Source organism: Podarcis filfolensis, assembly GCF_964270895.1.
Source record: "Podarcis filfolensis genome assembly, chromosome: 13".
In the NCBI taxonomy this organism is placed as follows: Eukaryota; Metazoa; Chordata; class Lepidosauria; order Squamata; family Lacertidae; genus Podarcis; species Podarcis filfolensis.
Window position 1 is genome coordinate 52,520,463 of NC_139615.1, and position 23,327 is coordinate 52,543,789.

At 46.8% G+C, this 23,327-nt stretch overlaps 1 protein-coding gene across 3 annotated transcripts in view; it reads right to left on the reverse strand.

The window, feature by feature from the left end:
* Nucleotides 1-485: 485 nt before the first annotated feature.
* CORO1C (coronin 1C) overlaps nt 486-23,327 on the reverse strand; it is a 66,779-nt gene continuing 43,937 nt past the window's right edge. For all 3 annotated transcript variants that reach the window (XM_083583847.1, XM_083583849.1, XM_083583848.1), the window contains exons 4-11: nt 11,399-11,528; nt 10,060-10,241; nt 9,122-9,241; nt 7,550-7,654; nt 5,370-5,515; nt 4,571-4,628; nt 4,223-4,468; nt 486-3,619 (exon numbers count right to left, since the gene is read on the reverse strand). In XM_083583847.1, coding sequence (XP_083439973.1) covers nt 3,500-3,619; nt 4,223-4,468; nt 4,571-4,628; nt 5,370-5,515; nt 7,550-7,654; nt 9,122-9,241; nt 10,060-10,241; nt 11,399-11,528 — 1,107 coding nt within the window. In that variant the 3' untranslated portion in view covers nt 486-3,499. The remainder of the gene's footprint in view (nt 3,620-4,222; nt 4,469-4,570; nt 4,629-5,369; nt 5,516-7,549; nt 7,655-9,121; nt 9,242-10,059; nt 10,242-11,398; nt 11,529-23,327) is intronic.

A 23,327-nucleotide genomic window follows, 5' to 3' on the forward strand; every position in this document is an offset into this window, starting at 1 on the left:
ACCTCCCTTTACCTTTGGTAACTTCCAAGTACAAAATGTGGACTTTTTATTTCCAAGTTTCTACACCCCCACAGAAGCTCGGGACCGGAATGTGAAGGCTGCACACAGTACAATGGCTTTGTCCAATGTTGCTGGAAGAGGCAGCATGAGGGAGCTTGTCTTAGGCTAGACAAATTCATGGAGAATATCTAAGGCCTGGTAGAAAGATGGAACCTCCAGGTTCAGAGGAAGTCTATCCCTTCATGCTAGTTGCTGTGGGTTGTGAGTGAGAGAAGGCTGCTCCCCCTCATGTTCTGCTTGTGAGCTTCCTAGAGGCTTCTGGCGAACAGGATGATGGATGTGGTCTGATCCAGTGGGGCTCTTCTGGTGTTCTGTGTTAGCCCTGCAGGAGCCATAATGTCTACTTCCAGCATGACATGTGGGGTGAAGCCCACGCTTGGGCTCTTTCGGAGGAAAATAAAAGACGACCACAGAACACAACACAGTTTGGGTTTTTGTAATCAATGGTTTTTTTTAATCTCTGAAACTGGAAGCAACTATTTGGACAGAACACTTTGGGCACTCTATAAGAGCGCATCTCTTGAATACCTTTTGCTGGGTCTCGTGGGGGGAATGTCACAGCTCGCAAGAAGCTGCAGGCACTGACTCCTTCTGAGCCTGGTTAGGCATCACCAGATCCTTTAAATAAAGACAAGCTACACATCCAAGGAGGCCCTTCTCACGCCCCTCCCTTCAGAAATAAAAGGAGAGAAAAGCGCACCCAGGAAAGCCAGCGCTGCTGCGGGCAGAGGGAAGTAGGAAACTGGGAGGGGACGACACCTGGCGTTTGGAAAGAAAAAGCTCATCTCTCCTCCTCACCAATTTAAAAACAAAAAGCTCTCCAGGACATAAGACTGAAGCAACATTTACAGACGGACAAGGTAATAACCCTTGGGCCGGGGAGCAAGTTCCCTTATTCCTTCTGAAAATTCACACCTCCTCACCAGCCACCGAGCGCAAAACACCCCAAACATCCACTTACCTCAGAACTGCCTCAACTACAGACTCCCACCAACACAGTATTTGCCACAATTGCCCTGGTGCTTCTTTCACACACATCTGACCGCCTGTTCCTGTTCAACAACGCACATCCATCGCCCCAACAGCTCATTTGCAGCGAGAGTTAACTCCGCTGTCCCACGTGGCATAATTTCCCACCCCAGGCATGAAATATCTTCCCCGGACCACAACATTCTTGTTCTGAGAGGTTTGAACATGCAATTGGGGGGGGGGTCCACCTTAAGACATTCTATCTTCAACTACTGACGGAAAAGACACATTTTGATCCCAGTTGAAGCTGTGCAGGACCGCCATGCCTAAAGGCAGTTTCTTTAGACCAGGTGGGTAGAGAGTGTGGTGTGTGTTTTAAATAAAGAAAAAGAAAAGTATGCAGTACTCAAAAGCTTTTAAAAGAAAGAGGCTTCCAAACAGATCCATTGGCCCACACCACTTTTGCAAGATGCTGGGTTTTCCCAGGTGCCAGCTGATCTCAGCACACCTGCAAAACGTGGAAGCCATGGGGGCGAGGGGACAGTGTGAATAATCCTGACTAGCCAAAGCAAATCCAGCACAGCCAACTGCAGACCTTCCTGCAGAGAGTCCCCTCTTGAAGTGATGCTTTAAAGTGCTGCAGCACAAAGCATCAAGGTGACACAGCCATGGATGCAGACTGGCTCTGGGCATGTTTGGCAGCAGCATCCAGCTTTGCCCCTAGTATGTGACCATGCCTGTTTGGTATGAAAAAGCCTCACGTTCCCTGTGGGGTGGCAGGAGGAGAGAGAAGAAAGGGCAGAAGACCTCTTCCATCCAAGCCAGAAAGACCCACTTCGGATTCTCACAACCAAAAACAGCTGAGGAACTCATACGAAGAGAGACGTGGCCTCTTCTGCTGTGGTTCATGCCCTTTGTGAGCAGCCTGAGGCCACCCTGGAGCAAGTAAGCCAGGGGCTATTTATGTGCCAATGCTAAGAAACGCCTCTGAGGGGTGGGGGAGAATCCTGCAGCTCTTGTTTACTAGCGATGGAACTTGGCTGCAGCTGATGTTGCAAGAGATTATGGCAGATTCTTAGGGGACGAATGTCTTGGAACTTGCTCACTGGAGCAGCTTGTGGGCTTCATCTTCACTAAAGGCAGCCTGGAGGTGGCAAGTGCAGCTTCCAACCTAACAGATCAATCGGGTGATCCAGGGAGCCAAAAGGATCCCTATCTGGGCTGGTTCCTCCAGTCCAATGCTCTTCCCAGGCATTGACTGAGCTGCTCAGACTGACTCCCTGTCTGCCTCCAAGGCACTGTGACAATCAAGGAGTGGCTGCCCTGCACCACCGAGATCAAGGGGGTGTCCTGGGACAATCAAATTTGGACTGAAAATCCTCAAGGGACAGGGCAGATACTGTACTTAAAAAAACACACACACACAATTCATTTCAGAAGACCTTAGTGGCAAGAACGAGGAAACCCTGGCAGGACCCAACTATGAAAGTTCTAGACACAGGATGGAAAGAAGAGCAGAGAATATTCCCAGAGGGCAACTCAGCTGCTTGCACAACTTAATGGTTGGTTGTCTGTCATTCTTAAAACTTTATATATAGGTGATAAATAGAACAAATATTGGAAGGGAAACATGGACCTAAAATTAGCAACCACCACGACATGCCAGGTTTTGACACTATTAAGATTAAACCAGAAGCACAATGTAAGTTTGAATAATGGCAACACAGACTTCAATACTCAGCCCTGGAAAAAGCATTCAGTCCCTGTGATGGGATGGAGGGGAGGGGAGAAGAATGGATATCAGGGGTTTGGGATGCATTTGTAAGAGGTCAGAGAGCTGAAATTATTTTCAAGGTTGGATCTTTCAGACATGGCAGTGGACCCACCACTTCAACTGTTCAAAGATTAAAAGGCTTACACAAAATTCCTTTGTTCTCTGAATGGCACATATACACACAAAGCAATGTTCCTTTAGATTAAAAATGCACAATACTGCAAAAATAATAAAACGGGGGGAAATCATGACTTTAAAGTTTTTTTTAAAAAAGGAATTTCTAAAAGGATTTTTTTTTAAAAAAAGACGTAATTTTGGTCCTGAATCCTAGGAAGTCTGACAGATTGGCTCCTCACTGGAGAGGTGGAATGGTTGGCTTTCAGATCAATGAGAGGAAACAGGTCACAACAGCAGCAGCTTTGAAATGGCTACACAGTCAGCAAGAACATCAGGAATTTTTTTAAAAAATCACTAAAAAGGTTTGGCTTCAAATTGGCTTCAGCTGGCGCTTGTGAATTTGGGAGGAGAAAGTCTTGACTGGGAAGCGCCCAAGGTGGTCGTGCTGGGACAGCTTTGGAAAATGAACGCCCTCCCCAATGGCAGTGACTCCCCCCAGCCCCCATCCTGCAGTCGGCTCACAGCTTGAGTTCTGCTTCCTTCCTTCCTTCCCTCCCCCGTCCCCCAGCTGCTGGGCTCTCAGACTGCAATCTTCGCCATCTGCTGTTCTAACTTGGAAATGCGCTCGTCTTGGTGGGTGATGGTGCCTTTTAGAGATTTGAGCTCTTTCAAAATTTCATCCAATTTGGCTTCATTTTGCTACAACAGTGAAAAAGAGAGACAGAAATGGAAAACAATGAATATTAGAATAATAATGGGAGGAAGAAATCCCACGTAGAAATAGAGTGGAACACTACCAACACATGCAGTTTGTTCACACGGCAAGAAGGCTGAATTGCAAGAACACTGATCTAACCCCACGAGAAGAAGCAGAGGTTTCAGCACAGAGCAAAGGAAGCTGCCATATTCCAGGCTGGACCATTGCACTATCTAGCCTTAGACCGCCTGCTCTGACTGGCAGTGGCTGCCCAACGTCTCAGGCAGAGGTCTTTCCCATCCTCTGCCACTAACTGAACCTGGAATCTGGTCCGTGCCCAGAATGGGCTCTCCACTGAACGAGGGAAGGGGCAGGGAGCTGGGTTTTGCCCCAAAGGCCGCTTCTGCTTTTAAGTGCCCATCCCAATAAAGAAGCCTGCTTATGTAAACCTGCATTCCACAGGAAGGCCAAGCCAGCAGGGCATGCAGAGCGAGCCTGGAGAGGCAATTCCTGCTCCAAATTTCTCAATAATCTAATGCAAGTGGGGAAATGAGTCTATTTCAGACTCCATACACTGAGAGCTAAGAAGTTCTTTTTTCACTCACGGTGTTTGAGGTGTCCGCTGCTTTTTTGGGGGCACTGATGAGGTCGCTTTTCTTATTTGCTGCCAGCTTGTTGTCTAGTATGTTCTTCTTGACCACCTTGAGATCCCTGTTTTTGCCAGGAATGTATCCATGCTTCAATGAGATAAGGATGGGGTCGGCATTCTTTCCATCAAACCACTCCTCAGCTTCCAGAGAAGCCTCTGGACCAGCCGTGTCAGGATAGAGATCATCCTGGAAAAGGTCAGACTGCAAAAGGGAGGTGGGGGAAGATACAACGGCCACATCGGTAACTGTGCTGTGGAAAGTCCTCCAAGACGCTCACGTATCTGAAACAACGCAAACACTCACCTTCCGAGGGACAGTCATGATAATGGGCTCGCACTTTCGCTCATGCAGTTTGAAGAACCTTTGAAAGAAAAGAAGCACACGTAGAGGTAGAGGTAAAGGACCCCTGCACGGTTAAGTCCAGTCAAAGGTGATTATGGGGCTGCGGCGCTCATCTGGCTTTGAGTCTGGCCCCTCTAAGATCAACATCCTGCCTGACCAACCAGCCACACGCACTCTTCCCTTTAGCCTTCAGAGGCACACTGCCTCCGACGCGGGAGGGAACATATAGCCAGTGTGACCGGCAGCCACTGATTCCTTGTCCTTTTTAAAAGTCAGCTCAACTCAAAGCTAAGGCATGGCCCAGTTTTCTTCCTCTCTAGGCCTCAAAAGGACCTCAAAAGAGCAGCTGAAACCAAAAGGACTTTCCATTGTTAAGAAAATCCTGAGGTTGGGTAGATTTTTCTTCCCAAATGTGGAAGCCACAACATGCATTTCAGGAAAGTATTTTGCTGCTGACAGATGAGACCCTAGAAGTGTCAGTATTTGGGGCTATGACAAGGGGAATGCCACCTGGCTTGCTTTATTTGTCAATTTCTTCTTCTAAACAGATTATTCTTCTGATGTAGACAAGTTACCCTGACATCCAGCATGCCTTGAGACATCACTTCCTTTACAAAATCTTCCATCCCTACATCCTTTGAAACAGTTCAGATTGCATAGCGCCAAGTGGTGGACTTGTGACCCAGAATGTTAGGGTGCCAAGCCAGAGATCCCGGGGCTGCAGTCGGGGTCGCTGGCACTCTTCCCGGACTCTCGTTACCTTGCTATCTCGCACTTGTTCACATCCAAGCCCCTCTTCGGCATGAAGCCCATCCCTCTCTGCGGCTCTTTGCTGCTGAAGGTGTTGAGGTAGTGCACATAGGGCGACTCATCTGTGATCTCAAAGTAGCGAATGCTGCTGTCACCCTGGAAGAAATTGGGGAGGGCAAGCAAGTGACTACGGGCCCGGAATCCTGCTCGCGGGGGTGAGGAGGTGTGTCCTCCCAGACCATTCCTTGTACAACACGCCCTCCCTTCAGGTACCTGGTGTCTCTGGCACACTCATGAAGCCTCCAGTGTGAATTATGTCTACTGACACGTGAAGCAGCCTGCAGGACCAAGGCACAGGCCTGCGCATCCACCCTGCTGCTGCCCACAGTGGTAGCCAGAAGCCTACAAGCAATGAGCCTTTCCTCACCGCGGCCCCCTCCCCACCAACGGGGATACAAAGTGGCACAATGCCTTTGAACAAAGTGTTAGCGTGGCTTGACTGTATCTAAAAATTCCATAATTTAGTTGGGTGTTTTGCAAAGCAGGTCTTTCTTCTGCCTCTCCCAAACCTGCTAACTAGAGGGCTGGCATTAGGAAAGGAGGAGAAAAGCTTCAGTCTCCCCCTGCAGCCTCACCATTAGCCACAGTCCTTGGGCTTCTTCATATAGCCCCAAAGCAGTTTTTAAACAAGAGGGCAGGTAGTGTTTTTTTCCCACTGCATGTTCAAGATTTCATAAAGCCTCACATATAAGGCTGCAGAATCAAGAATCACACCCCCCCACACACAATGGACGACAGCACATTGTTCAGTTAATTCTGCCTGACAAAATTCTCAACTTATCAGTCTAACAGGTGTCTGTTTAGGACAGCTCAAACCTGCAGCCTGGGCAGACTGTTCTGATTAGCCTTTCAGGACTCCACCAAAATAACATGGGATGCAATGCAGCACCAGTCTCGCCTCACCCCCCCAAAATCCAAGGTGAGAAAAAGAATGATTCTCAAACCACATGTGAAACTTAACAGTGACCCTGTGGTTTTTTAAAATGCCTAAGCCATAGATTGAGAGGGGGCCACAAAACCATTGCGACTCCCTGGGGGGTGCACACCATATCTTGAGGGCAGCCTAAATTCCATAACATCAGCTGCTAAAAACATTGGGCTGGGGAAGCCACCACTGACACCTGAGGAGCGACCAGAGATGGGGCACCATCAAAGAGGTCTAATAGTTGGAATTTATTCCACAGAGAGGAGTCGTCTTCCCAGGGTCAAGAAGACCTTTTTGTTGCTCAGGCTATTTACCATATTTTTCGCCCCATAGGGCGCACCGGCCCATAGGACGCACCTAGTTTTTTTTGGGGGGGGGGGATAAAGAAACAAATTATTTTCCCCCCCCCAGGTGCGGGGCTGGGGCGGGGGAAGCCCGAGCTTCCCCCGACCCCAGAACAGGCTGCTATCCGCGCAGCTCTCCCACGGCTTGCAGAGAGCAGCGCAAAACCCGAAGCCTGGGGGGCGCTGAGCTCAGCGCGCCCCAAGCTTCTGGGTGCAGGCAAGCTCTCCACTAGCCGTGGGAGACCCCCCTCGCTCTCCAGGCTTCATAGGACGCACACACATTTCCCCTTCATTTTTGGAGGGGGAAAAGTGCGTCCTATAGGGCGAAAAATACGGTAGATGCTCTGATTTATCTTAGCAGTATGGGAATTGAGTGGTTTCAATGTTTCATGTTATGTTTTGCCGTTTTAAATGTGATCATTACTGTTTTCTGTTGCTTAATTGTTAGTCACTCTGGGATTTATATTTATAAATATTTGTAAATATAAGGTATAAATATTTGTAAATAACTAAACAAATCTGTACAGTATCTAAATTCCTATGACAGACTAATGGTCCTGAGGGACTTGCAAACAAATGATTTGAAAACTGTTAAGAAGAAGTGGAGTTGGTTTGTTCTCTCCTTTGGTATATATCATGTGTCGCTTATGATGTGAAGTTCTGCATTCTCTTTATACACATACATACATGAATCCACACACTCTAGAGCGGGGGGCGGGGGGGAGCAAGAATAAATAATTCCCCCAAGAACAAGGAGATGGAGTAGCAGCCAAGACAACCTCTGCAGGCAGCACTGAAATGCCACAAAAAGGCTGCTTTTCTCAGACAACAGTTCTCTTCAGCACAGCAGCCATGACCTACCTTTCCACATAAGTAAATGATGTTGGTGTCTGGGTCATAGAAGGGTAGCAACACACCATTGCTGGTGTCCATTTCATGGAGGGCAATGGGCTCTTCCATGCTTTTCTGCAGAGAGAAGAATGGCATCTTACATTTGGAAGATATGGACTCTGGTGACCCTGCTAGTCAGAATGACATTGATGTTGCTGGCTGCCCAGAGAGCAAACACCAAAATAAAATTTAATGCACAATATCTGAGAACTACAATTTGCTGCAGTTGTCACACTTTTTGCATGTGACAGAACTCATCTTCCAGAGCATTTTGGTGTTTGATATAGTTTGTTGCAATGAGTTTCAGATTAAGCCATATACTAATAATATAATAATACTAATAGTAGTAATTTATTATTTATACCCCACCCATCTGGCTGAGTTTCCCCAGCCATTCTCGGCGGTTCCCAATTGCAATACAGCATTAAATATTAAAAACTTCCCTAAACAGGGCTGCCTTCAGATGTCTTTTAAAAATAAGATAGCTGCTTATTTCCTTGACATCTGGTGGGAGGGCATTCCACAGGGAGGGCACCACCACCGAGAAGGCCCTCTGCCTGGTTCCCTGTAACCTCACTTCTCTCAGTGAGGGAACCGCCAGAAGGCCCTTGGTGCTGGACCTCAGAGTCCGGGCTGAAAGATGGGGGTGGAGATGCTCCTGCAGGTATATTGGGCCAAGGCCGTTTAGGGCTTTAAAGGTCAGCACCAACACTTTGAATTGTGCTCGGAAACGTACTGGGAGCCAATGCAGATCTCTCAGGGCTGGTGTTATGTGGTCCCGGTGGCCGCTCCCAGTCACCAGTCTAGCTGCCGCATTCTGGATTAATTGCAGTTTCCGCATCACCTTCAAAGGTAACCCCATGTAGAGCACATTGCAGTAGTCCAAGCGGGAGATAACTAGAGCATGCACCACTCTGGCGAGACAGTCCGCGGGCAGGGAGGGTCCCAGCCTGCGTACCAGGTGGAGCTTGTAGACAGCCGCCCTGACCAAATTATCAGTGCTCTAAAAAGACCCTATCACCTGCATCTGTCCTGAGGTGCGAAGGGCCTGGGCTGTAAAAGGCAGTTGCAGAATTAAATAAAAGTAAGTAAATTAACCCTTTAGGTCCCTTCCAACTCTACAATGCTAGGATTCTAACTTAAAAGTTTGTTTCCTAAGGGAACATCTGAAGCATCAAGACAGAGGTGCAGAGTGAACACGTTTGTTGGCAGGATGGGCTGCAGGGGTCAGCAACCTTTTTCAGCCGTGGGCCGGTCCACCGTCCCTCAGACCATGTTGTGGGCCGGACTATATTTTGGGAGAAAAAATGAACAAATTCCTATGCCCCACAAATAACCCAGAGATGCATTTTAAACAAAAGCACACATTCTACTCATGTAAAAACACGCTGATTCCCGGACTGTCCGCAGGCTGGATTGAGAAGGCGATTGGGCCGCATCCAGCCCACAGTCCTTAGGTTGCCTACCCCTGGAATAGGGTGTTGCTGTTGTTGTTGTTTGCTGAGCTCTATGGCAATGTTTGATGGCAGCTAAGGCACTTACAGGGTTCCAGAGTGCAAGCTGCCTTTCACTCATCCGGCTGAAGCCCGTGGTGAAGACATTCCCATCCGAGAGGAAGATGGCTCTCATGGGTCGGGCTCCCTCATGAGCTTTCTCTTTCTCCTGGTTTGGGGGAGGAGAAGCAAGAGAGGAAAGAGAGGGAAATGGTAGCAACAGTCACTGATATTATCTCCTAACGGCCCCAATGAGACTTGCAAAGCAAGCTGTGAGGGCATCTGAAACCAAAAAAAGATGAATGTACTTACAAATGGAAGGATTCACCCTCCACTCATGATGTCTAGCCTTCAACCCCCAATCTGCATGAGCAGACAAAGCACGAATGCATAAGCATTATGTACACAACAGAACATAAAACCCAATCCCCAAATGCTGATGAAGCCACAAGTGGCACAACAGTGCCTTGAGTTTCGGGAAGAAAAGGGCGTAAGCGTAGAAATATGAATAGCTTCCCAGTGCACAATGAACTTGGCTTTAAGTGAGGGAAGGCGCCGGGGGCACGGGGGAGGATAGCACAGCTTCCTTGACAAAACCACCAGCTGCCAAATATTATTATTATTATTATTATTATTATTATTATTATTATTATTATTATTATTTCCCCAGCCACTCTGGGCAGCTCCCAACAGAGTATTTAAAAAGCGATAAAATATCAAGCATTAAAAACTTCCCTAAACAGGGCTGCCTTCAGATGTCTTCTAAAAGTTAGACAGTAGTTTATTTTCTTGACATCTGCTGGGAGGGTGTTCCACAGGGCGGGTGCCACCACCAAGAAGGCCCACTGCCTGGTTCCCTGTAACCTCACTTCTTGCAGGGACGGAACTGCCAGAAGGCCCTTGGAGCTGGACCTCTGTGTCCAGGCTGGACAATGGGGGTGGAGACACTCCTTCAGGTATACTGGGCTACATACAGCACATACTCACTGCAACAATTTCTTGTTTCCTGGGGTCAATCACTCGGATCTTCTTGTCCTTGGATGCTGTGCAGATGAGGCTCCCATTCCGATTCCAGCTCACGTTGTAAATCATGTCTTGATGCATGTCGTCCAGATTTATGAGGGGCTCACCTGTCCCCACGTTCCAGATGATGATAACATTATCACAGCCTGAAGGAAGGCAATTAAGAAATAAAAGCCCGTTACCTGTGCGTGTTTTAAGGGTTACCTGTTAATATTTTCCACTTCCCTGAGGTATGAAAATCCTTACAGCCAGCACTCTCTAAAAGGAGCCTCAAGGTCGCTCCAGCTTTGTCACCCAGGAAAAAAAGGGAGGAGAACACGATGGCGCTTTCTACCCCAAGAAGGTCCTCTGACCCCTCTCTGCTCAAGCACCAGAGAAAAACTGATATTATTCTGCTTTTAATATTTCAGCTGTGCTGTATTTCTTTGTGACAATTTCAGTGCTTTTTTATTTCACCTCTTGGGTGTTAGTTGCCTTGTGCGGTCGCATTTGTGGGCAGAGATACATTTTAATTCAAACAAGAAAGTCAGTAGTTTAAGCCTCTATTTAACACACAGACAGGAAACCTTAACTTTGCCAACATAAGAGAATGCAGGCTTTCAAGACTCTAAGAATTCTTCATCAAGCAAACCAATTACTAGCTTGCGAAGGGCCAAGTCAACCTAGATTGGTTCAATAAAGAACATCATTAAAACAACACTATCAGCACTTAGGATATGGAGAACCATTTTCCAATAAATTAGCACATTAATGGGTTTTCTATCCTTTCTCCCCCCCAATATCACTGACCCTGCACACTGAGTTCAGTGATGCATCTAAAAATAACACCCCAAACTCCATATCTGAAAGTCAAGGTTTGGCACAGAATTGGGGGGAAAGCACTGTGCCTTTTCATAGGTGCTAGTTTAGAGTCAAAAGAAAAGGGGAGGGGGGAAACAGGAATACTTACTCCAAAAGTATAAGCAGCTTTAAGAAAACTTAATGCAGATTAGAAATTTACTAGGAAATAGAGCAGAGTGAGCAAACCACCTGGTGAAGAGCAAGAAAACTAGGAAGGTAATGTAGGTTTTCAAAAGAAGTGGCTGTGACACATGACACAGGGGGAAGAGGAAGGCCAAACCCTCCAGGAAGCGGATCTTGCCCAACTGGTCACGTGAGCAGAGTATGGCCTTGCCTCCTTTCTTAACCACAGGAACACTTCCATTCGTGGCTTTGGGAGAGGTTTTTCTGGCTCTGCAAGAGCTAAAGGCCAGGCAGCTGGGAGAAGCCAATTCCTTTTGTTCCTCAGGGATCCAGAGCCTACCTGCACTTAGCAGCACATTGTGCGCAGTGGGGTGCCAGGCCACAATGCCCACCCTTTTGGAATGGCCTTCCAAGATGACCACAGGCTCTGTCAGGGGCAGCGTAAGCCCATTCTCTGGGATCTGCCAGACCTGCAAAAATGAAAAAAGAAGAAGGGTGGGGTGGGAGGAACCGTGGTTACTGGGATATTGTCACTTTCCAAAAAGTGGACAAAACCATAGCTAGCTGGAGATTTGCCAAGCTGGCATTCAGATGAAGTGCCAGGTCCACTTCAGAAGCCATGATGCCTCTGCTGGCTGCTTGACTAGCCAGAGGCCTCCCAGCTGGCAAGCAAACAGCTCAGGATTTCTTTCTGTAGTTTGAGTCATTCTTCCAGAGATGTGTTCCCTGCAAATCAGCTGAAGGGCATGGCAAAAAGTCAGCTAACTTCTTCAAAAGGGAGCCATTCTGACTGAACCATTTGCCAAGGTGCAACCGGGGTAGGTATCAAATTTTACACACAGATGACCAAGAAACTTTATCCTGTAATGTACTAGATTAGAGCTGGGCGATTTCTTGTCCACCCTCAACCTACACAGGGCCTACACAATATCTGTGACCCACCAAACTGACTCTCCCATGCACTGAACACTCTGCTTTACCACCTGCCCCGTCTACACTCACAGTGAGGATGCATTCATCTTACTTAGGGGCTTCTGAAAGTGAGTAGGACAATCCCATGCTGAGCAACCACATTACCATTATTGGCCCAATTATAAGCCACACTTTCCCCCCAAATTTGAACCGTGAAAAGTTAAAGTGCAGCTTGTATTCACAACCTTATGCCGCCAGCAAAGCAGTGTGGCTCCCCCCGCCCCCAGGAAGCAGCCCGGGAGCGCAGAGCAATGGCGCACCGTCCGCCTGCCACTCCCAAGCCTCCCCCAAGCCGCCAGAAAGAAGGGGGGAGGCCACTGGCAAAGCCGTGCTGCTCCCCCCCCCCCAGGAAGCAGCCTGGGTATTGTCTTTTTTTCTTTTCCCTCCTTCAATTTTAAAGGTGCAGCGGATTTGTGGGTGCGCATTATATTCGGGCCAATATGGTAAATGCTTTTCTTTCTTGGCCTAAGCGAGCACAAAAGGCAAAGGGGAGTACTTAATTTTTATGTCCAAACTCAATTTCTTATTTGTTTTATTACCACAAATGGCATTCAGTGCTCCAGGAGGCATCAGCAACCAAGGGAGGGTGGCATATTCTCAAGAAGGTCTAAAGAGAGCCCCAACCCTCCCTGCATCTGCCAAATATATCATCATCATCATCATTAATATTATTACTATTATTATTACATCACCACCCCGAAGATCACAGGGTGATTCACGATGTAAGCATACAAAACGAGAACACAAAATATGTAATAAACCAAAAACAAAAGCAAACCAATTACCCCACCCCTTTAAAGGCCACAGAATGTTTAATTAGCCAAAGGTCTGGTTAGAGAGAAACATTTTGCCTGGTGCCTAAAGATGCTTGCATGTCTTCCTACAGGCCTGAAGGACAAAGTCTGAACCAACAGCCGCCAGCACACCCCCCCACAGCAGCCTTTGAACCCCAGGATCCTCCTTACAGGGCTTTCAGGGACGGCACAGCTAACAAGGAAGTGTCCCCTGGGCATCTTCTGCATGAGTCACCACTGGCCAATCATGGTTTCTGAACCAGAGCTGACCTACATACAAAAGTGGGGAGAACTGCTGAGGAAGCAGAATTAACCACCAGCAGATGGCAGCAAAGTAACAACCTGCTCTATAGTCTCTTACTGCCTGCTTCTGATGAGAATACAGTGGTACCTCGGGTTACATACGCTTCAGGTTACAGACTCCACTAACCCAGAAATAGTGCTTCAGGTTAAGAACTTTGCTTCAGGTTAAGAACAGAAATCATGCTCCGGCGGCGTGCCAGCAGCGGGAGACCCTGTTAGCTAAAGTGGTGCTTCAGGTTAAGAACAGTTTCAGGTTAAGAACGGACCTCCGGAATGAATTAAGTACTTAACCCGAGGTACCACTGTATATTATTACAGGCTCCAGCAGAATTCACATCCAAGACTCTAAAGCAAGCAAAGCCAAGTGGCTATTGCCCTCCCCAAGGTCAGAAGAGGCAACACTCACATCAGAGCTTCTCACGAGGGCCCACTGAAAAGTTTGAGCCAACATTCAAAGCAAAGCAGGTAATTCAAAAAGAACCCCAAGCCGTTCCAATTTAATGGGCGGAATTTGCCTAGTCAAAACAGCAAAGCAATAGTCTGATCATGAAGCTTAGGGAGCTGGAAAAAGCCACAGACAGCTAAAACAGATGATAGTTCTTGAAAATTTGAAATGGATTTAAAACTCTGCAATACTAAGAACCAGATTAAGGAAAAAAACTATTTGTACTCTCAGTTTCTTGCAGTAAGCCAACTGTGTTTTGGTGTGTCCAAATCAGTTTCCTGAATTTATTGGGGCTTTTTCTGAAAAGCATGAGAAATATGTGGAGAGCTGAGATTTAGAGAAGTGCAGAAATGTCACTGTTCCCGTGGGGAGAACAACACAGAGAGTATTCCACAGATAGGGAGCCACTGCAGAGAAGGCCCGTTCTCATGTTGCCACCCTCTGGACCTCTTGAGGAGGAGGCACATGAAGAAGGGCCTCAGAAGATGATCTCAGGGTTCAGGTAGGTTCATATGGAAGCAGGCGGTCCTTGAGGTCTTGCAGTCCTGAGCCGTTAAGACTTTATAGGTCAAAACCAGCACTTTGAATTGGGCCCAGAAACTAATCGGTAGCCAGTGCAGTTGGACCAGGATTGGTGTAAGATGCTCAAACCGTCTTCCTCTGGTGAGCAACCTGGCCACCAAATTTATGCACCATCTAAAAAAGAACAAGTGATCTCCCACCCATCTGGTCTAACAGTGCCTCCGTCTTATCTGGATTGAGCTTCCCTTTGTTGGCTCTCATCCAGTCCATGACCGAGGCAAGACACTGGTCCAGCACTTCCACTGCAGATGTAAAGGAGAAATAGAGCTGAGTGTCATCAGCATACTGCTGACAATGTACTCCAAACCTCCGGATAACCCCACCCAGCGGTTTCATGTAGAAGTTAAACAACATGGGGGATAGGGGATAGGATTGAGCCCTGCAGGACCCCTCATTGAAGGTTCTACAGGGCTGAAAAGCATTTCCCAAGTCACACCCTCTGGGAACAACCACCCAAGTAGGACTGGAACCACCACAAAGCAATGCCAGCCACCCCTAGTTTGGAGAGTCGCTCCAGAAGGATGCGTTGGTTGATGGTATCAAAAGCTGCTGAGAGGTTGAGAAGAATTAACAAGGACGTGTTTCCCTTGTCTCTCTCTCGACAGAGGTCATCATACAGGGCAACCATAGCACTTTCTGTGCCAAAACTGGGCCTAAACCCTGTTTGAAATTGGATTTGTAACTGGCTGACTGACCGAACCCAAAGGGTGCTCATCAATGGTTCCTCTTCATCCTGGAGAAGAGTGACTAGTGGGGTGCCACAGGGTTCTGTCTTGGGCCCGGTCTTATTCAACATCTTTATCAACGACTTGGATGATGGACTCAAGGGCATCCTGATCAAATTTGCAGATGACACCAAACTGGGAGGGGTGGCTAACACCCCAGAGGACAGGATCACACTTCAAAACGACCTTGACAGATTAGAGAACTGGGCCAAAACAAACAAGATGAATTTTAACAGGGAGAAATGTAAAGTATTGCACTTGGGCAAAAAAAATGAGAGGCACAAATACAAGATGGGTGACACCTGGCTTGAGAGCAGTACATGTGAAAAGGATCTAGGAGTCTTGGTTGACCACAAACTTGACATGAGCCAACAGTGTGACGCGGCAGCTAAAAAAGCCAATGCAATTCTGGGCTGCATCAATAGGAGTATAGCATCTAGATCAAGGGAAGTAATAGTGCCACTGTATTCTGCTCTGGTCAGACCTCACCTGGAGTACTGTGTCCAGTTCTGGGCACCACAGTTCAAGAAGGACACTGACAAACTGGAACGTGTCCAGAGGAGGGCAACCAAAATGGTCAAAGGCCTGGAAACGATGCCTTATGAGGAACGGCTAAGGGAGCTGGGCATGTTTAGCCTGGAGAAGAGGAGGTTAAGGGGTGATATGATAGCCATGTTCAAATATATAAAAGGATGTCACATAGAGGAGGGAGAAAGGTTGTTTTCTGCTGCTCCAGAGAAGCGGACACGGAGCAATGGATCCAAACTACAAGAAAGAAGATTCCACCTAAACATTAGGAAGAACTTCCTGACAGTAAGAGCTGTTTGACAGTGGAATTTGCTGCCAAGGAGTGTGGTGGAGTCTCCTTCTTTGGAGGTCTTTAAGCAGAGGCTTGACAACCATATGTCAGGAGTGCTCTGATGGTGTTTCCTGCTTGGCAGGGGGTTGGACTCGATGGCCCTTGTGGTCTCTTCCAACTCTATGATTCTATGATTCTATGAAATGAATCCCGAAAATCAGTTTCTTCCAAAAGCGCCTGGATCTGGTCTGCAACCACTTGCTCCAGAACCTTGCTCAAGAAAGGGAGATTAGCAATTAGTAGTTAGATTTTTCGAATCCAGGGAATGTTTCTTAAGGAGTGGTTTTACCACTGCCTCCTTCAAACAGGCAGGGACCTCCCCCTCTCGTAAAGAGGCATTGATCGCCTCCCTGGCCCAGCCAGCTGTTCCCTCCCTGCTGGCTTTTATCAGCCAAGGGGGGCAAGGGTCTGGAGCGCAAGTGGTCACTCTGACTGATCCGAGCACCTGTCCACCCCCTCAAGCCTTACCAACTGAAACTCATCCAGCACAACAGGACTAGACTGTGCTCTGGACACCCCATGAGATTCATCTGCTATAACAGCAGAGACAAGGTCTTGGTGGATGCAAGTGATTTTATCCTCAAAATGCTTTGCAAACAAGTCACAGTGAGCTACCATTGGTCCTTTCACTTCCTTTGGGCCAGCCTGTAAAAGGCCCCGTACAACCCGGAAAAGCTCTGCTGGACGACATAATGAGAATGCAATGAAGGCAGCAAAGTATGCCTTCTTTGCTGCCTTCACTGCCACTAGCTAAGCTCAATAATGAGCCCTTACCAGTGTTTGGTGGCACTCATTCGGATCTTTCCTCCACTTGCCTTGATGATATCAAGGCAGCCATATGGCCTGCAACATAAGGAGAGACGCCAACTCTTTAACATGAACGGAGCTGTTTAACTGGATTGAAGTGTGAGAGAGTACACTACTGGAAGATTTCCACAGGTAATTGGGGAAGCAGGAGGACTAACAGACAGATCAGATAACAGCACAGCAGCAGAAGCCAAGACAGGCCTGAGTCAGGTCTATGAAGCATGGGAGAAAGACAAACAGGTCCAAATCCTTTTCTGCAGGAGTGCTCAAAGTATGGTCTGGGGTATATATGGTGTACATAGGCCACAGCCTCTCTTTATTTGCTTGCCTACAGACCTATCAGTTGCAGCTCTCTTGAAATGCTGCGCTCTGCTAAATTCACAACCAGTCAGGCACTGCTGACTGCAGAGAGACTACACTCAGGAGGCCAAACATTACATAATGGGAAAAGCCCAAGCAACTACCAGTTTTGCTCCAGGTGCACAAACTGAGAACCTAATACATGTGCCAACTTGAATGCTTACAAGAAAAGACATAGAATCATAGAATCATAGAGTTGGAAGAGACCACAAGGGCCATCGAGTCCAACCCCCTGCCAAGCAGGAAACACCATCAGAGCACTCCTGACATATGGTTGTCAAGCCTCTGCTTAAAGACCTCCAAAGAAGGAGACTCCACCACACTCCTTGGCAGCAAATTCCACTGTCAAACAGCTCTTACTGTCAGGAAGTTCTTCCTAATGTTTAGGTGGAATCTTCTTTCTTGTAGTTTGGATCCATTGCTTGACCAGGAAGACCCAAACACACATGTGGTCAGCTAAGCCCTCGATGTCATGCAAAATAAGGTAACTTGTTGTTGTTTAGTCGTTTAGTCGTGTCCGACTCTTCGTGACCCCATGGACCAGAGCACGCCAGGCACTTCTGTCTTCCACTGCCTCCTGCAGTTTGGTCAGGCTCATGTTTGTAGCTTCAAGAACACTGTCCAACCATCTTGTCCTCTGTCGTCCCCTTCTCCTTGTGCCCTCCATCTTTCCCAACATCAGGGTCTTTTCCAGGGAGTCTTCTCTTCTCGTGAGGTGGCCAAAGTATTGGAGCCTCAGCTTCACGATCTGTCCTTCCAGTGAGCACTCAGGGCTGATTTCCTTCAGAATGGATACGTTTGATCTTCTTGCAGTCCATGGGACTCTCAAGAGTCTCCTCCAGCACTATAATTCAAAAGCATCAATTCTTCGGCGATCAGCCTTCTTTATGGTCCAGCTCTCACTTCCATACATCACTACTGGGAAAACCATAGCTTTAACTATATCGACCTTTGTTGGCAAGGTGATGTCTCTGCTTTTTAAGATGCTGTCTAGGTTTGCCATCGCCTTTCTCCCAAGGAGCAGGCGTCTTTTAATTTCGTGACTGCTGTCACCATCTGCAGTGATCATGGAGCCCAAAAAAGTAAAATCTCTCACTGCCTCCATTTCTTCCCCTTCTATTTGCCAGAAAGTGATGGGACCAGTGGCCATGATCTTCGTTTTTTTGATGTTGAGCTTCAGACCATATTTTGTGCTCTCCTCTTTCTCCTCTTTCACCCTCATTAAAATTCATTTAATTCCTCCTAAAGGTAAATTCCTCCTAAAGGTAACTAAAGCAATACTAAGATTGGGTCAAACATACCTAGTTTTACACTGGCCCCATTTTTCCATAATTCATAAACATTCTGACCACAAAAGCATTCCTAGATTTGGCTGACACTAGAAGTCTAGGTGCCAAGAATTTACATGATGTCAGATGCATTCATTCCAACAAGTGACACCTCTGACAACCATTTTCGTTGACAGCTGCCCTCAAAAAACAGCAGAGCTTCACAGGATTCCTTCAGACAATCGGTTTCTGGAATATTTATCCCAATTTGCTTGCAGAAAGTCTATGCAGAGGTTATTGAGCAAGTTGTTATGATCTGTCTATAGGGAGGTTGGGTAGTCTTCAGTGATGTCTCTAATTGCTAAGTTGTTGGTTGTTTATCTATAGAAGAATAAAATACTACTGTTCAGCTACAAGAGGCCTCAAGGCAGTGTGCAACATTTATTAATTACAAAGAGCGCTCACTAATGGTTCCTCATCACCCAGGAAAAAAGTGACAAGTGGGGTTCTGCAGGGTTCGGTCCTGGGCCCCTTGTTGTTCAACGTCTTTATAAATGACTTGGACGAAAGTATTCAGGGGATGCTCATCAAATTTGTAGATGACACCAAACTGGGAGGCATAGCCAAGGTCACAGATAGACTCAGAATTCAAGATGACTGTAACAAATTGGAGAACTGGGCCCAAACTAACAAAATGAATTTCAATAGGGACAAATGTAAGGATCTACACTAAGGCAGGAAGAAGTAGCTGCACAAATATAAGATGGGGGACACCTGGCTTGCCAGTAGTACATGTGAAAAGGTTCTGGGGTCTTAGTAGACCACAAGCTGAACATGAGTCAACAGTGTGATGCAGCAGCAAAAAAAGGTAATACTATTCTAGGCTATATCAAGAAAAGTACATTGTTCCAATCAAGGGAAGTCGTAGTACCACTCTATTCTGCCATGCTCAGACCACACCTGTTCTGGGCACCACAATTTAAGAAGGATATTGACAAGCTGCAATGTGTGCAGGTGAGGGCAACCAAGATGCTAGGGGTCTGGAAACCAAGCCTTATGAGGAATGGTTGAGAGAACTGGCTATGTTTCATGTGGAGAAGAAGAGACTGAGAGGAGATATGATGGCCACCTTCAAATATCTGATGGGCTGTCACATGGAGGATGGAGGGTAGGACCAATAGCTTCAAGTTACAAGAAAAGTGATTCCGACTAAACACCAGGACGAACTTTGTGACTGTAAGAGCTGTTCCATAGTGGAATGGACTCCCTTGGAAGGTGGTGGATTTTTAAGCAGAAGTTGGGTGGCTATCTGTCATGGATGCTTAGTTTAGATTACAGAAGGTTGGAATAGATGACCCTTGGGGATCCCTTCCAACTCTAGAATTCTATGCCAAGATAGAATTCAAGAATAGAATCGCTCCAATGTTTTTGTATTCTTCCTTTCCCAAACCAATTTGCCACATGAATGTCCACAAGGAACAAACTAAAGCAGCCACATCTGGCAAAACAGCCCCTAAACATGACAAAGGCAGCCACTTGGGAAGGGGGGGTTTCAGCTGTTCATTTCTACAAAGATGAATTTCTGGGGCTGAAGACAAGCCACATCCTCTGATCTGGGAGGCTGGTCCCCAATTCCAACTGTGTAGAAAGAACCTGTAGTTAATTTGGTGGCAAAGGAAATGTTCTCTGCACATGTACAAAGAAGCGCTGCACCAAAGTGAGCCTGGCCTCAAACTCAACCCTGGTTAGAAATTCCTCACCCCCTCAGCTCTGCTTTCTCCATTTCCCTCCTGGATTTTACTCTGCCTCAAGAGAATGCTTTGTCTCAGAGTCCACAATGAGTTTACCGGTTCAGTTTTGAGATCCCTCCATGGCGGGATCTAGTTATAATTATTTCTCATCTCGCTGGGGTTCTGTCTTATATTACACCCATCTACCACCCATGACATCCAGGTGCTTCAAGGGAACTATAGGCCACCAGTGACTTACTGAGAAAACCCACAGCTATCAGCATAATGCATTTGTCTGGAACTTCAAGGATTCATTTAGCAAGCCAATGGTCATGAGTGGCATCACTGTCAACTCAAACCTTTTGCTTTTTTGAAGATCCTGGATGTCCAGCAAACCAGCAGAACAGACTGAAAGGCTCAGGCTGAAATTAATTCCTCCCATTTGAGAAGAGCCATTTGGCATCCTCCACAAAACCCTAATATAACCCAACATTCTCCAGCTGAGGAAGACAAAACCTGCAGTACATTACCAACATTCAAAAGGTTCTGAAGAATCCACATTTAAGCAGTTCCTTATTTCCTGGCATGAGAAAAATCATTCTTCAAAGTGAGCATTCAGACTAGGCGGCCTCATGGCAGCATTTTACAGCAAACTCCTCTTGAAGTTAAGCAAGAAAGAAGCCAAAAGGGCTGGACTGCTCACCTCTCTGCATTGTGAAAAAACACTTATTATTTTTTAAAAAAACATGCAAGTCTTCTCGCTCTGCTGAAGGTAAGCAGACATGGGTCTGAATGGACCTGGATGGGAGTCTGTGGGGGTCCCCATGTAAGAAGAGGGTAAAAGGGAAACTCAATCAGAGACTGACTGCCATCCGTGTGCTTAGGAAGACCTTTTAAAAACGTAAAAATATTTTGCTCTGGTGGCAAAATGAGCAAAGCGAAGCTGCTTGGAGAATCTCTGAGGAATTATGGGACTTCAAAAGTGATCGCCTCTGAGGACATGGAGCAGGGCCTCAGCCACGTGATTGTGTAAATTTCTTAGTTTGGAGCTGTTATCTCAAAAACTGAAAAGCAGCCTAGAAAGGTACTATTAATAGCAGAAAAGCTATTAATCTTCGCTCTTGGTGCTGCATGCCACCCCAAGATCACTATCCCCATGCACATTTACCATACTTTCCTTTGGTTCCCCATATCCCCCTCCATAAGGTGAAAAAACATCTGGGAGAGGATGATTTTGAGCAAATAGCTCAGTAACCTATTTTTCCTCCACCCCCCTTAACTGCAGTCCCCAAGGCTGCTTTTCAGTTTAAAATAAAACAGGGAAAGAAATTCCCAACTGCATGTAATGTAGGGATGGGGAATGAATGGCCAGTAGGCCCATTTCAACCTGGAATTAGCGGCACATCCATCACAATAAATATTCACATTGATTTTAATTGTATGTCTATTGCTTCTTTTGTTTCTAATGATTTGTATTAATTGTATTACAGTTTGAATTCCATAAGATTGCAAGGCACAGGTAGAAAAACCGTTAAGTAATCCACCCAGATGCTCAGCAGTTTTCAAGTGAACTGTGGGTGGGAAGTTTAGAAACCACTTCTCTGGATCATTCTCCCTAGCTCTCCTTCCATCTCCCACATAAAATTCTAATAATCTTAAACTTTGTGAAATTCCTCCCAATGTTTAATTTCTCCTTGTAGCTCTTTCGGAACTTCCAGGGTATGACTGTTGTTACTTTTTTGCCATGGGAACTCAAAGCGACTTACAAAATCTTAATCTAAAAACAAAACAGATACCTTAAAATCAGTATAAAAAGTCATTTTTTAAAAGTTTGTTTCCCCACACCGCATCTTAATACAGCTTTCTTGTCTCAGGGCTCTACCTGGAATCAACAAGTCGGGCCAAATCACATGACACTGTTCCAAGCCAGGGAGAGGCGTGGACATTAAGCTTACGGCCAAAAGGGTATGAAATTTATCCCGCCCCCTCCAACTTGACCAGAGAGAAAAGGCAATTATAATATTAATATAACTATCTATTGTTTATCATTATCCCAACCATGCACTTGAGATGAGAGAGAAACACAAGAACAAAACAGGAGGAGGACAATGAATAGGTGGAAATAGAACGAGAGGCAGGTATGAGCGCCAGGCAGGGCAGCTAAGCTGCTTGCTGCTGCTGCTCCTGCCACTGTTCCCTTAGCAGGAGACAGACTGGACTTCTGCTTCGCTGCCACTGCTCTCTCTCTCTCTCTCTCCCCTCTCAACAATGACGGCAGGCTGTAGTAGCTGAAGGCTGCACCCCAGCATGTGCACGCTGCCCAATTTCTCTCCTCCTCCTCCTCTCCTCTCAGGGATTCTTCTGCAGCACGTAGGTGCTGCCTCTTCCTCTCCCCACCAAAGCCCCTGAATGGAGCCACATGCTCCTTCCTCCCCAGCCAACTTGTACAGCGTCAACCGGATCGTGAAGATGCCAGTCACCAAACCTGACAACAAGACAACTTCACTTGGTCGCAAGTAGAACATGGCAGCCAGGGGATTTCAAACACTGCCTGGAAGGGGTCCCAAATTGGCCTGTGAGGTTAATCCCCTCAAACCATGCCCAACTGCTCCACACCCGATGCCATATGTGGGGAACTCAATTGCCCTGCCCAGCCCTGCAGAAAGCTTTGCAAGCCCTAAGTTCAGGGCTGCCAAGCACTGGGCTGGCAAACCCCCTTGCGCTTTGGTGCCCAACAACTAGCTGGCTGTCAGGTGTGTGGGAAGCAATGTGCAAGGGATGTGGATAGGCCGGCTTTCCTGCCACCTGTCAAAGTTAGGGGTCGGGGGGGGAGGGAGGGAACAGATGAAGATGGCAGGATCTCCCACCTGTCCAAGGCTTCTCACCCTGGAGTAACATGTCACCAGGTGCTGAAGCTGTGCTAAGCGGTAGGTTTGAAATGTGGGCTTAACCCTGATTAGGAGGGAGAGATCCAGCCTCAAGTCACTTAAAAATAAAAAACCACCTTCTTAAGGAATTCAATTGAACATACATTTTGTTAGAAACAATATCAACTCTTAACATTAAAAAAAAAAAGTCCTGAGAAGGGAAAGGCAAGTGACATCACTAGAGTCAACTTGAGCTATCCAACAGGAAGAACCGGTTTTCCCTGGGGTCAGTCCTGAAGATAAGGCTATACCTAAATACAAAATAGAATAGAGGTGCCATTTTCTAGCTCATTGCTCAAGTTATGTATCTACACAGCCTCAGATACTTTAGGTCCCTAATGAACAAATGGCTTTACCATACTGAGGCAGCGGTAGATGACAGCAAATGAGGGTCCTCACAGTTCTCCCCAGTAAGCAGACAGCAAATGGCCACAAACACTCAAACTTCCCATGATTCCTCTTGTCTCTCAACTGGTAAAATGAATGCGGGGGGGGTG